We start from the raw sequence: 12,584 nt of genomic DNA on the forward strand, positions 1-12,584 counted from the left end.
TAAATTACAAAAGAAAAATATTGCCAAAACTATACTTAATAAAAAAATTATATAATATTGTTGTTAATAATAGTGATTTTGCCTTGTCTTTACGAAATAGTGGCCAGTAAAATTTTTTTTAAATTCCAGTTACGCGCAACAACACCTCGGAATGAGTATCTTATGATATTATGACACGCGATTAATTATCGGGGCACCACTTTCTTACCTCCCCCGCATTCCTTCGAGCACGGAGAGAGGCCGATTATTTTCCAGGCAAACTTCCTCCTCTTCTTCCTTCTCGTCGCCTTTGACTTTGGCTGATCGCCCGCCATCACCGTGGTCGGCGGATGCTTCATCTCTTCCTTCCGTTCGCCGTCGTGCGCGCGCGATGGATCGCGATCGCGACGCGTTGGAGATGAATCGCTTCGCCGATCCGATCTGGAAGACAGAGAGAGCAACGAATTGTATGAACGAAGACAAATGGCGCGGCTTAACTGCGAGAGGTTCTCGAACGCGCCGCGTGAATTCCCGTGCCGCACAAAGGAGGAAGTCCATCGACGAAATCCGAGCCGATGAGCGAGCGCGAGGCTCGCTCCGAGATGAGATTTCAGAAGTGTCACAACGATCAAACGGCGAAGATAAGAAGGAAAATTAAAGATTAAAGAGATTGGGGAAACCGCATCGTATAAAAACGTTCGAGATAAATACTCCATGGAAACGAATTTAATACATACACGCAATCTGTAATTTTTTTTTTTTTTTTTTTTTTTTACGTTTTAATGGAAGAGCAGTAACTTCGAAAACTGTTCTTTCGATACTTTTAAAAATAATGTCACTTCGGGAGTTTTAATAAGAGTTATTTACATTCTTGTAACGGGTACTCGCACGGTCACGTGAGTATCTGGACTAGGTATCTCGTTGCCCCGATCGTTTGCTCCTACGAAGAAAAATAAAACGTTACATGTTTATGGACTATATAATCGATGGGTTTTTTATTGCACATGATTGATTGGCAATGAAGCAATTACCTGCGACAAGCAGCGGCGGTGCAATTACCGCTTTATCGTCCGGCACTTCCTTCGTAGGTAGCATGTACTTGTACAAAACGCCCGGATTTAATTCCACGGATAAGATCTACAGTAATGCGCGAACAATGATATTAACATCAAGACCGAGTTCGATTAAATCCGTAGGTATATTAGAACGCACTTAAATATGCATAAAAATTATAATACAAAATTAGTGCTGGATATATCCGAACATTCGAATATCCGAATAAAATTCTAAAATCCATCAGATATTCGGAAAAACAATAAAATTATTTCAAATGCAGAAATAGGAAATTTATAAAAAATAATTAATTTTGTTTAAACATTTAGTTACTTTTCGGCTTATTAACAACAATTATCAAAATAAATCAAAATTTAAATGCGTTAGCATTATCTGAATACTGAATAAAGTTAGATTGATTTCTGTTCAATATCCGGATCGAATATTTACTCCTTTATTATATTTCTCTTTCGAACATCCGGATATTTGGAACATAAAATAATCCGGACTATCCGCCCAGCACTAGTACAAATATGGAAAACTGACGTAATAATTAAGTCAAATTGTTTTACTTTCAAATTATAGTTTAGCGGTGCTAATAAGAAATAGCGCAAAAGATAAGCGTGAGAGATAAAACAAACAAAATTATTAGAGAGACAGGAAGAATCCGTGAGTAAAAGTCGTTCGTAACTGTACCTCGAATTATCCATAATTAAAGAAAATCTGTTTTCGATACGATTAACGAAAGGTGACGATAACGCGGATAGTACCTCTAAATGCAGAGACTCGTTCAATGGTCCGGTCGCCAAGATACACTCCATACGGTTCCTATCGCCCCTCTGGTATGTTAATGTCGTACCAGCCGCTTTATAAGTACCACTGGGACTGTAAGACCACGGTCCGTTTAGGATGTAACTGCCGTTACTGTCTCTCAACGCTGCGAGTAGATCGATCGTGTTTGTTAACCAACATACCACCGTTGCGTAAAAATGCCGCTTAATTAGTTCGTCTCCCGCGTGCTTTTATTAAATTACTGGCGCGATTGTCACAGAGGTGACAAAAAATGTCCACGGTATAATTCGCAGTGGCTATTCATTGGCTTTCCCGTTGACACAATTTTCTCTTCGTTTCGAATAGGTTTTGAATTGCTAATTAAATGCCGCGCGTGTCAAGCTATTAAAGTGTTAATTATTCGATGCTAATTTACAAAAGGCAGGATCATTTCACTTCGGTAAATCGGTCAATGTTATACCTAGAAAATTACTGCTGAATCGGAGCTCGGAAATGTTGAGCGACATTGCGCCTTTCGGAATCGTGGTCACCTGCTGATGACCCTTGGACAGAATCGGCTCCATGAAAATGCCCTCGTACAGCCTGCACCCTCTGCCCTGACCACCGCACACGCCGCAGGCGTCCATCGTCGCATCGGAACCCACCACGCCGTCGCATCCTACAGGCTGAATATGGCAAACATGGCGAATTTTCGGCATCGCTGCGTTTAATCCACTTAGGAATTCCCACCCGGGACTCTATTTCTCCCCAATTTTGTCGAACCTTCTATTCTCAAGAACTGCATTTTTCACGATATCTTTTTTTAAATAATTATAATTAAAAATATTACATATAATATTGAACTTTATTCACACAAAGTTTTCTTTAAGTTTTATTCAATTTAAGAGAGTTTTCTAGAAAATTTTAACATTTTCGCTAGAGAAAGACTCCGACTGCAAATTTATTTTGTCTCGAGGGAAACGGGAGAACACATGTCCGTCATTTCACGCAGCTGAAGTCTCGAAATCGAAGAAACCCATCAGCCTTCTGAGCATTGTTGATTGATAAATGCATTTGACCGAATTGCACATTTTTGCACCGGGCGTGCGATGAACCCCAAATGTCAACAAGAGAAAGGAACAAGAGAGAGGGATCGTTGCGCGCGGCGCGAGGGCCCCAAAGCACGGGTCAATAGCGATCTCATCGATCGATCCTATCGTATCGCCTGGTATCGGTCATTAATTTCCGGCGTCGTTCTCTCGCCTGACGCTCGCGCTATTCATATATATACCTTGCATTGTCCGGCGACGCAGAGCCATCGTTCGCTGTTGCGTTCCGTCGAAATCCCGCCGCCGCCGCCGCCGCCGCCGCCGCCGCCGCCGCGTCCGCGAAGATTCGGAGCATCGCAGGGCGTGCCGTCTATTACTGCCGGTTCAAGCGTTGCGTAAAAAGGCTCGCCGACTGCACGGCAATTGAGCGCGCAGGAGTTCGGCGCTGGGGAACAACAGTAGTCACGATTAGGCCAGGCGGAAGTTAGGTCACCAGGCCTGGTCGTCGGCTACGTCATCGTTATATCGGTCGAACACCGATCGGCCGACGTCACTGGCTCGTTTGGGTATCGCAAGACGCCTCTTTGTTATTTCATAAAAATCTCCTGTTTCGCCATCAGGGGCGAAGAAGAGAATTCCACCAGAGAATTTAATGCATACGATATTCAGTCAAACTGAATATCGTTCAGAGCAATACAAACAATAATTCATTGATAAACGCGTTGATATTGACTAGCTATAACTCTTATTCACTAATGATAAGAGGATCAATTAAATAAGATATTATAGTTGAATTATTTTTTTTTTTAATTTAAACTACATTCTCCATAATAAATTATTAGAGAAGATGGATATATAATAAGAGATTAATTGACTCTTTCTGTATAAAAATCATTATATAATTGCTGTCTCTTTACAAAAAGAATAAATGCTTCTTGGCATAATTATTACTAAATGAAAAACATATTTCTTAAAGATAATGATCCACATCGGAAACTAGCAAATGGATTTTCAGACAGCAGACTCACCGTCCACGAAGGGCACCCAGACGTAACTGCGGCCCTTGTAGTGCCTCTCGTTGTACTTGGCGCACTGTTCCGCCCGCAAGTCTTCCGGGAAGTTCGGGCATTCCTGCACAAACGCGTAATGGATTAATTAAACTTACGGTAATTAAGGATCGATCGGAGGGGGGAGGGACGACGCGTTACCATCGAGAAAGAGATGGTTCGGATTCTCCCGGGGAGCAGGAGGGGGTGTGAAAAAAAACCGACCGCGATCGATCGCGTCGCTTTTTACAACACGTCGCGCTTTTCCCAAAGCGCTGCGGGTAAATAAAGGTAAAATTATTTGCGGCCTCTGGCAGGAAAAAAAAGCTCGCATTCCGAGCCGCCGAGAGGAAGTCCGTATATTCGTGCAAACACGCGAATGCCGGCACGCGTGTGGTGTGTGCTACGTGCGCGGCCGCGTTGCAATTTCCGGGTAGACTATTAATTGCCGGCGAACGAAACGGTGGTTACTTTGCCCGGGCATGTTTGCGAATCGCGAATGCAGCTCGGAAATGTAGTCCCCGGATATCGAGCCCGAAGATAAATATTCCCGCACGAGGCGCCGCTTTTTCTTCGCCGGGTAATAACGGATAACGAAGCCGCATCTTTTTTAGGTAGCCATCAGCCAATTTCGTTGTATCACGATTTTAATTTCGAAACAATTTAACTCAAAGACCAAAATTCTTACTCAACGTTTACTTGTGTTCCGCTTTTGGCAAATTAGCGTCTTTTTCTTAACCGACAAAGATATGTGCAAAGTACAAGTACTTGTGAGTCAAGAACATCCAGTGCGTCAACCGCGCACTGATGATCCGGATCAAAATGTAAACAGATCTTATCGCGCGGTCTTTCCTATCATCAAGAGAGCTAATCGACACCAGCGAGTCCTTTCTCCCTTCTTCTCTCTCCTCGATACCGGCCAGAGCCATCCATTACACGGCGGTCTTTAGTTTCGCAGGTGGTGATTATTCTTATGAATTTTAAACAACGCCACGCGCATACCCACACACACACACACACACACACACACACACACACACACACACACGGGCTCGGGGATATAAATCGTCGTCGTGCGCATCCTTAATTGGCCCGCGCGATGATTTGTTCGAGGCTCGTGACGCGCCGTCGAGAGGAAAATCTTAAGGAGCGTGCCTTGCAGCGCGCACGGGTCGGTCTAGGTGGATATAGATGCACGCGTTGATTTATTGCGGCATCGTAGAAGTAGTGACACACGCACGAGCATGTATTGTGAATTTTATGCGGAGCGAGCGAGCTCTCGCGCGCGGCTAATTGTCGGTTCAAGGCCTCGACAATAAACCGCTCTGGAAATAAGGCGGTCTTCTGTATAAGCGCCTACTTAGTTTTCCTGAAATTCCACAGGAATCTCTTCGCGGAGAATAATGGACACCCTTTTCAACGTTGCGGATTCTCCCTTCGTGAAATTTACACTTACATCGGATACTGACGGACCAAGCGCGATCGACGAAAACGAGCTTGCTAACCAAAATTCTATTATCTAGAAACAAATTTTACAGCGTGGAGGTAGCCCAAGAGATACCGCTCGAATCTGTATCTTCGAAATTATTTTTTAAACGCATATGATAGAATAAAAATAGACGCTGTCATTTTTTAACAAATTTAAGGTTAAATAAAAAGAAAAGTCAACCGCTCGTTAAAATTGTAAGCTATGTAAGAAGATCAACGACCAAGATAGGAGCACAAAAATAAGGACCTAGTTCATTAACAATAGTTAAAATTTAATTCTTCAAGAGTTATAAGATTCTTCAAAAATCTATAATTGCTCAAATTTTATCTACAAATTTATTTTTTAGACACATAAGATAAAGTTAAGATATAACAGCGTTAGGTACCCTACTATTTTTAGGTACGCTATTTTTCAACAAATTTAAAAATTCTTCAACATTTTTTTATAATTACTCAAATCTCTACATCTGCGAAATAATTTTTTAGACGGATACAACAGAGTTGTTAGACGCTCTATCGTGTTTCATCAAATTTAAGAACTTGATTCTCCGAGAGTTCTCTACAATTCTTATCGACAAACGCGCTTATGTTCTTACACGCCGGCTTACCTGCGTATTGCACGTGTGGTAGCGCCTGTATATGCCGACACAGATAGGCCTGCCGCTGCTCGTACCGTTCTCCGAGATAATACTTCGTCTTCTCAAACGTCTCCTGGAACGAATCGCTCGCATTAACTCACCCATTGACTCGCGCGAGTAGCGCGTGATGCATCCCGATTTTTAGCGCCAAGCGCATAAGCGCGCTTTTGAGAAGTGCAGAGCACTATGATAATTTCAAGATCAAAGGAGAGAAAGAGAGAGAACACGTGTTATAAAACTTAAAGAAACATTTCTCTATGCGTTATTTAGCTATCGTTGCTGTGGTGAAGAAGGTAATTACACTTGTTTTATTAAATGGAGGGAATGATTGGTCAATATATTGCATTTCTTTGGTTCACGTAAAATTAGATAAAGTAACTTGAAAATTTAAATCTACATTTTTTTCTCTAATGCACTTTATTGAACTGCCATTTTATCTATAAATTGCGATTAAATAGCATTTATATATAGTGTTCTTTGAAATATTAATTGAATTTTGTATCCAATGTGACAGAGCAAAATATGATTGCTTCTTAATTGTTTACGTTAAGTTAGTCACTAATCAGAACTCCTGTATAACTATCGTCAAGGATAAATCAAATTCAAGTCATCAAGGTGATTTGCAACTGCGAGATACTGGCTACTTTGTATTTACTCGTAGGTATAGCGAACTCGAGATTCATATTGCGAGTCACGTAACGGCTCGCAGTAGCGTTACGAAGGTGTAAATGTCAGTGGCGATAACAACACGTTTCTGCCTCCGGGAGAAGCTCGCAGGAGTCGTCGGCCTGCCGGTGTATAATCTTCTTACGCTACTGATCCGTAATTTGCACGCTGCTTTATAGCTAGCCATACAGGACATACAGGGTGTACGCGGAACTTGTGCGTTAAAGTCTCTTTCAATTTGCAGCCAGTTTCGTATTGTTCATGTTGTATATATTTTTTTATTCTTAAAAAATACTAAGATTTATTTTAATATATATAAATAAGATTCTCTATCGGCGACAAAATTCGCTTATAGGTGGATTATCAAAAAAGAAACGCATGGAGAAAACATATTTAAATAATAAATACATAAGTGACGGCTCAAATTCTCTTTCTCTTTTTTGCATCAAAAAAACATTTTGTATACAAGTGTCGTGATGTATTATACAATTTGAAGTCTAAGTTTCGAAAAATATAATAAAAAATGTAATCAAAGCTCTCTCATGAACTTCATGTTCATGTGATATGAGTGAAAATAATGTTTACACAAAAGTATATTACATAAACTCTGTACAAAAAAAAATTCTCCCGTTTATTCAAAGTAAAAATTATGTTAATTGTAAATATATCTATATACATTCGTAAGTTAGTTTTTAAAATATTACTCTGGCTATAAATTTTCAAATACTTTGAATAAGATTTGTATTAAAGACTTTCAAAGTGAATAAATAAGTAATATAGGAATAATGAGCATTATCGCATTAGAAAATGTGAAACAATCTATCCAATCTAAAAACTATGATTGTTCATCGAGATACTTTACTACACGCTGTTGAAGAAAAAAAGTTAAACGGCCTGCATCTCTATAATGAGGGATATCGACGAATCCGAAGCACCCTGTATATTCCTCGTGGATGTGAAAGAACCGAAGAAGATTGACGGTGATCGATCAATTGATGGATTGAGAAGATGAAAAGTAGAAGTAGCGTATATTCGCGCGCGAGGTTCAAAGTTCCGCGCGGCTATGCGAAATGCAGCGACTCGTCTGTCTAGCGAGCGCTTATGATCCAAATTGCGCGAGGCTCTAACGGTACCGCGAGGCATGTGATTATTGTTAGGATCAACTGCGCATTATATCGCAAGGTGCTTTGCATTCTTGCGATGGAGTCGCGACGTTCAACGATTACCGATCCCCGTCATGACCTCCCGCGGAAGATCGTGCCCCCCCCCCGCGCGCCGCGAGGACAAAGGTGAAGCAAGGTGTGGAAATCTTTAATCGAGCGTGAAGATATTTGGCTAGCGATGTGTCATACAATGCTTGATCTTCGTGTTTAACGAGCTCTCGTCGCGCTTTTATTTTTGAGAGGAAACTAAAGAAATGTGTCGCACATATACATATATACTTATAATGTACATATTTATTTTAAAATTTAAAATATTAAAAACACATATTTTTAAATAGCATTATATGTATATGTGTTTTTGTTATATGTATAGATATCTACCGCTTTTCGAAAATTTGCTTTACGCCACCTCGTTATGAAAGATCTACATTAGTACCTGTTTTCACTAATCGAAAGAAATCCGAAGATTTTCGCATTACAAAAATTTTTCGCATATAAATTAATTTCTTCTTCGCTTTGCGCCCGTTTACGTTTCGATTAAATATATAATATTAAATGTGACATTATATACGTTTTTTTAAATAGAACTTGAAAAAATTATTTCGAGATTTTTATTAAATGCACTCACCGTGGGACGCATTCTCGAAATTGAGACTGGATACCAGTGCCGCAAGATCTGGAACACTCGCTCCAGGAGCTCCACGTACCCCAAGTCCCTCTTATCCTGTTGTCATGGCTAATTCCAAACTGCGTTCTTTCTTGTAACATATGATATACCTGGAGAAATTAACAACTGTCAATCGCGAGTTCTTCTTCTTCTTATAATGTTAAATTGAAGATCTTGAAAAAAATAGTTTTTAAATAAAAAATAAGCTTATATATTTCTGATTATTGCAATCAAATATCTCATATCTTATTTTGATAATTCATGCGACGATAGCTATATACTTCACATTCATCGATTATCTTTCAAAATCTGATTCACGTCTCTTTAATATAGAACATATATGTATATATATATATTCGGATACAATTTTAACAAGCATTTTTACATTTATTTAAATCTTGTTTACAACTTTTTAATTATTGCCTCTTTCATATCACTTTTCATAACAGATAGCTGCGCAAAGAGCGAGCTATTACAGTGAAAAAAATATCGAAGCCGGTAACTGGACGGTAATTAAACGATGGAGGCAGATAGCACGCGCGTCTGGTATTCTGTTCTTGTTAATCACACGCTGACATCATAGAGCACAATCTGTTTGTTCGGTAATTAATATCGCTACCATGAACGAAATTCCAATTAGATCGCATGCGTTTCGGTATCGCGGTACTCTTGTCGTGATTAATTAAACGAAGGATCGATTACCGTATTGCACACACCAGCTTTGAATTTACGGCGTTCGATCTATCTCCGCGCACCACGGGCTACCCGTTGCATTAACTTCTGCCGGAAGTTCGCTAAGGTAGCGTCGTTCTATCGGGAGGAAAGGCGCACGACGTTCTCACGTGAAGATTTCCCGCGCTTCATACTCGTATACTTCACGTCCGATCCTCCCTTCGATCGCGCGCGTCTAATTAATCAAGCGCGCGAGTCGCATCTCTCTCGTTCCCTTACGCTCCTTACGCGCGCATTATCTCGAGTCTGGAATACAAATCGTCGATTTCGCCGAACCTGCCGCGAGACGAATAACAACCGTTAAATCTCGAGAGGCCTTCTTAAATGCGACTTTTGTTCCGCCTATACGTTCGCCGGCTTCGCGCGTCGCCCAGGCCGGATCGCCTCTATTTTTAAACAAGCCGATGAAGATTTAGAGTTCGCGAAAAAGCAAATACGCGGAACGGACAAATTACACGTTTTCGTATAAACGCCGTGCACCTCCGTTAACGACGAATTTGGAATTCGAACGAAGAGTTCTTACCTGTTTTTTTTTTTTTTTTTTTTTGCAAGTCGTTAACTCTAAGAGAGCAGCAGGCTAATACTTCCTTAATGCCTGGCATTAACTCCGGAACGTTAATCACAGCGCTTATACAGCACAGGTCCCGCGCAAAGAAGGAAATACATACTTCACGTTGGATATATGTACGTGAGGAGACGTTTACAGTACACGGAATAATGAGACCTTATTGAGAATAAATTCATGCAACGACAATGCTTCACGGAGAGAAACGGAGGGCACTTTGCGTATTTTTAAATAATAGATCTGTTTTGCAGAGAAGACAAGAATCTGATTATGAGCTGAATTGAGTTGAATTCGTTCTTTGCCTGGATTTGACTTGAATATAAAATCAACAGGAATACATGATTATGAAAAAATAATAAAGTAAGTCGGGGGAAGATGCCACTTTGTTAATATTTTGTTCAGTATCCGATAGACGCTAATGGTTTTTCATCGTTAACGTAAGATTATATTATTCATACAACGAGTGACGCGTGCAAGCTTCTTCTCCAGCTTTATCATGTTAAATCCGAAGAATATGGAAAGATCTGTTCGAACCAAATAATATTGTACTGTTGTTTGTTAAGATCTTTCATAATTTCTTGTCATTGAAAGTGGATTTATTTAACATATTTTGAAATCACGTGAAACGACTGTGTCTTATGACCCAAATAGTCATTTATTCTATGACGTCAATGTATGAAGAGTTAAAGATGACATCTCCTCGTCATTGGTACTTCAGGAAGCTAAGAGTACTTTAGGAAAAACACCATTAGCATGACGGATTATTTTATTTACACGAATACTGACGTACAATTTTTGTATTCTTATATTAGATTTTAGTCTTTTAAAATATCGTAAATAAATGTTCGTGCTACAATATTCGATTAATGTTCGATTAACATCTAAAACAAAAATATTAATTTTTCTGAGAGATTATGTATTTATGAACAAAAAAATGATTGAGCCGATAACTAACTAATACGTATTACGCTTCATTTATTGAGTGCTGCATATTTCTCACAGTATTTGCATCTTACCCAGGTACAGGGGTAAGATGTCAGTTTTGCAAGGATGTAATCAAATTTTAACACTATACGATAACTTTTAGAGTGGCTATTTTCAGTACTGCTATGTGAAAGCTTAAGTATCATCTTGCAAAAATTCCAAAGCGTTGTAACTATTTGCTCATATTTCTGTAATATTTCTTAACTATGGCATCTTCTCCCGACTTATTTTATATGTAATATAAAAATCGAGAAAAACCGGCGATCAAATTATATAAGCAAATTCGCCGTAGTCGTGCGTGTAGTGAGTTAAATTCTCCTTATTATAATATCGGTTTCTCAACAAAGCGATTCCGGAAATATGTACCGATCACTTCGGAGGAGCGACCTTGACGTCAACAGTACAGGCTCGCGACGAGAGTCGCAGGTGCGTGACTTCGGGTGGCCGAAATACGCCGCGTTTTCTAGGCCGCGCCGTCTATTTTCGTGTCTCCCGTAATGCCGCAATGTTTTCCAGAACAAACGGGCTCTCAAGCGTAATTATTAAGTGGCGGCGGCAGTGGTTGCACACAGCACGCGGACCGTGTTTGCGTTCGTTCTCGTGTCGCGCGCCGCGTGGCCTTGCTCCCGGCGCGCTCTCCGCATCATTTAGGGACCTCCTCTCAGTGTCAATTAATTACCCTCACTCGGCGTAGTGCCCACCCGGTATGGCGGCCACGTAATTGTGTATTAACTCCCGCAAGTGGATCGAATTAATATGCACCGCGCGCGACGAGAAACTATCGTCGGAGAAGCGGGATAGCCCGTGGATGGCCGATTGCGAGATCGAATCAAGCTTGTCGCGGACGTGATTATTTGTTGACGCTTAATCGGTGACATCGACTCCGAGTGAAAGCCAGCTTATCGTCATAACTAGCTTGTCGTCGAACTTATATGCGTGCTGCAGAATCAATTCTGCGTCATTATTAACCCTTAACTAGCACGCGGGGTGTCAAACACCCCAAAACGAATTTCGTCAAGTTTAGGCACTTCCTCAGTCGGTTAATCTATGAATGAAAATGAGTTTTCTTATAAAAATCAAGATTTCAATTCAGAAAAAAGGGGCACAAGCGATCATAAAAATAAATACCTTTTTTTTAAATACCCACTACAATCATAATTTTTTTCGTAAAGTACTCTATCTCAGGAACATCGTGTTAAATTTTTATCAAAAAATATTTATTTTTGACTGAAATATAAGTTTTTTCAGCAAAACAAGCCATTTTTCATAACAAAATTTCAAGAATTTTTTTGAAGCCTCAAAACTAAAAATTTCATAGTTTAGGCTAATGGGTATCACTTTCCAGTGTTTAATGTATGTATATACTTGATTTTTTTTTCAAGCCTATTGGAGAGCCTCCATTTCGCCGTACCCAACGTTCAAAGTGTGTGGGGTGTACAACAGCCCGTGTGCAGATAACGTTCGATCGCGGACGTGTGCTAGTTAATGGTTTATAAAATAAAATTGTCTTTCGAACAAATTACTCAATTTGCAAAGAACTTGAAACAGAAATTGCGAGGAATATTTTTTCTCGATTTAATTTAATGAAAATATTTTCCTAATATTAATTGCTCAGAAATACACGCTGGTTACTATTAATTCATAAAACAAAAAATGTAATCGTTCCTATGAAGACTTACTTCTATGGGATACTTTTCAGGCATATGGGAGGACGAGACACCGGCCGTGCTCAGCATCATCAGGGCTAGAATCGATCTGCAACAGAGATAGAGAAACAAGCGTA

At 40.1% G+C, this 12,584-nt stretch overlaps 1 protein-coding gene across 2 annotated transcripts in view; it reads right to left on the reverse strand.

The window, feature by feature from the left end:
• LOC143897215 (thrombospondin type-1 domain-containing protein 4) overlaps positions 1-12,584 on the reverse strand; it is a 57,986-nt gene that overhangs the window by 6,903 nt on the left and 38,499 nt on the right. Inside the window, exons 3-12 of one of the 2 annotated variants that reach the window (XM_077405668.1) lie at positions 12,481-12,556; positions 8,482-8,630; positions 5,995-6,097; positions 3,881-3,983; positions 3,095-3,297; positions 2,285-2,489; positions 1,803-1,969; positions 1,011-1,077; positions 847-919; positions 209-420 (exon numbers count right to left, since the gene is read on the reverse strand). In XM_077405668.1, the coding sequence (XP_077261794.1) occupies positions 209-420; positions 847-919; positions 1,011-1,077; positions 1,803-1,969; positions 2,285-2,489; positions 3,095-3,297; positions 3,881-3,983; positions 5,995-6,097; positions 8,482-8,630; positions 12,481-12,556 (1,358 nt within the window). Of the gene's footprint in view, positions 1-208; positions 421-846; positions 920-1,010; positions 1,117-1,802; positions 1,970-2,284; positions 2,490-3,094; positions 3,298-3,880; positions 3,984-5,994; positions 6,098-8,481; positions 8,631-12,480; positions 12,557-12,584 lie in introns of both variants that reach the window. The other variant, XM_077405667.1, reaches the window with a different exon arrangement.

Source organism: Temnothorax americanus, unplaced genomic scaffold (assembly GCF_048541705.1).
Source record: "Temnothorax americanus isolate GAGA-0224 unplaced genomic scaffold, ASM4854170v1 Scaffold2, whole genome shotgun sequence".
NCBI lineage: Eukaryota > Metazoa > Arthropoda > Insecta > Hymenoptera > Formicidae > Temnothorax > Temnothorax americanus.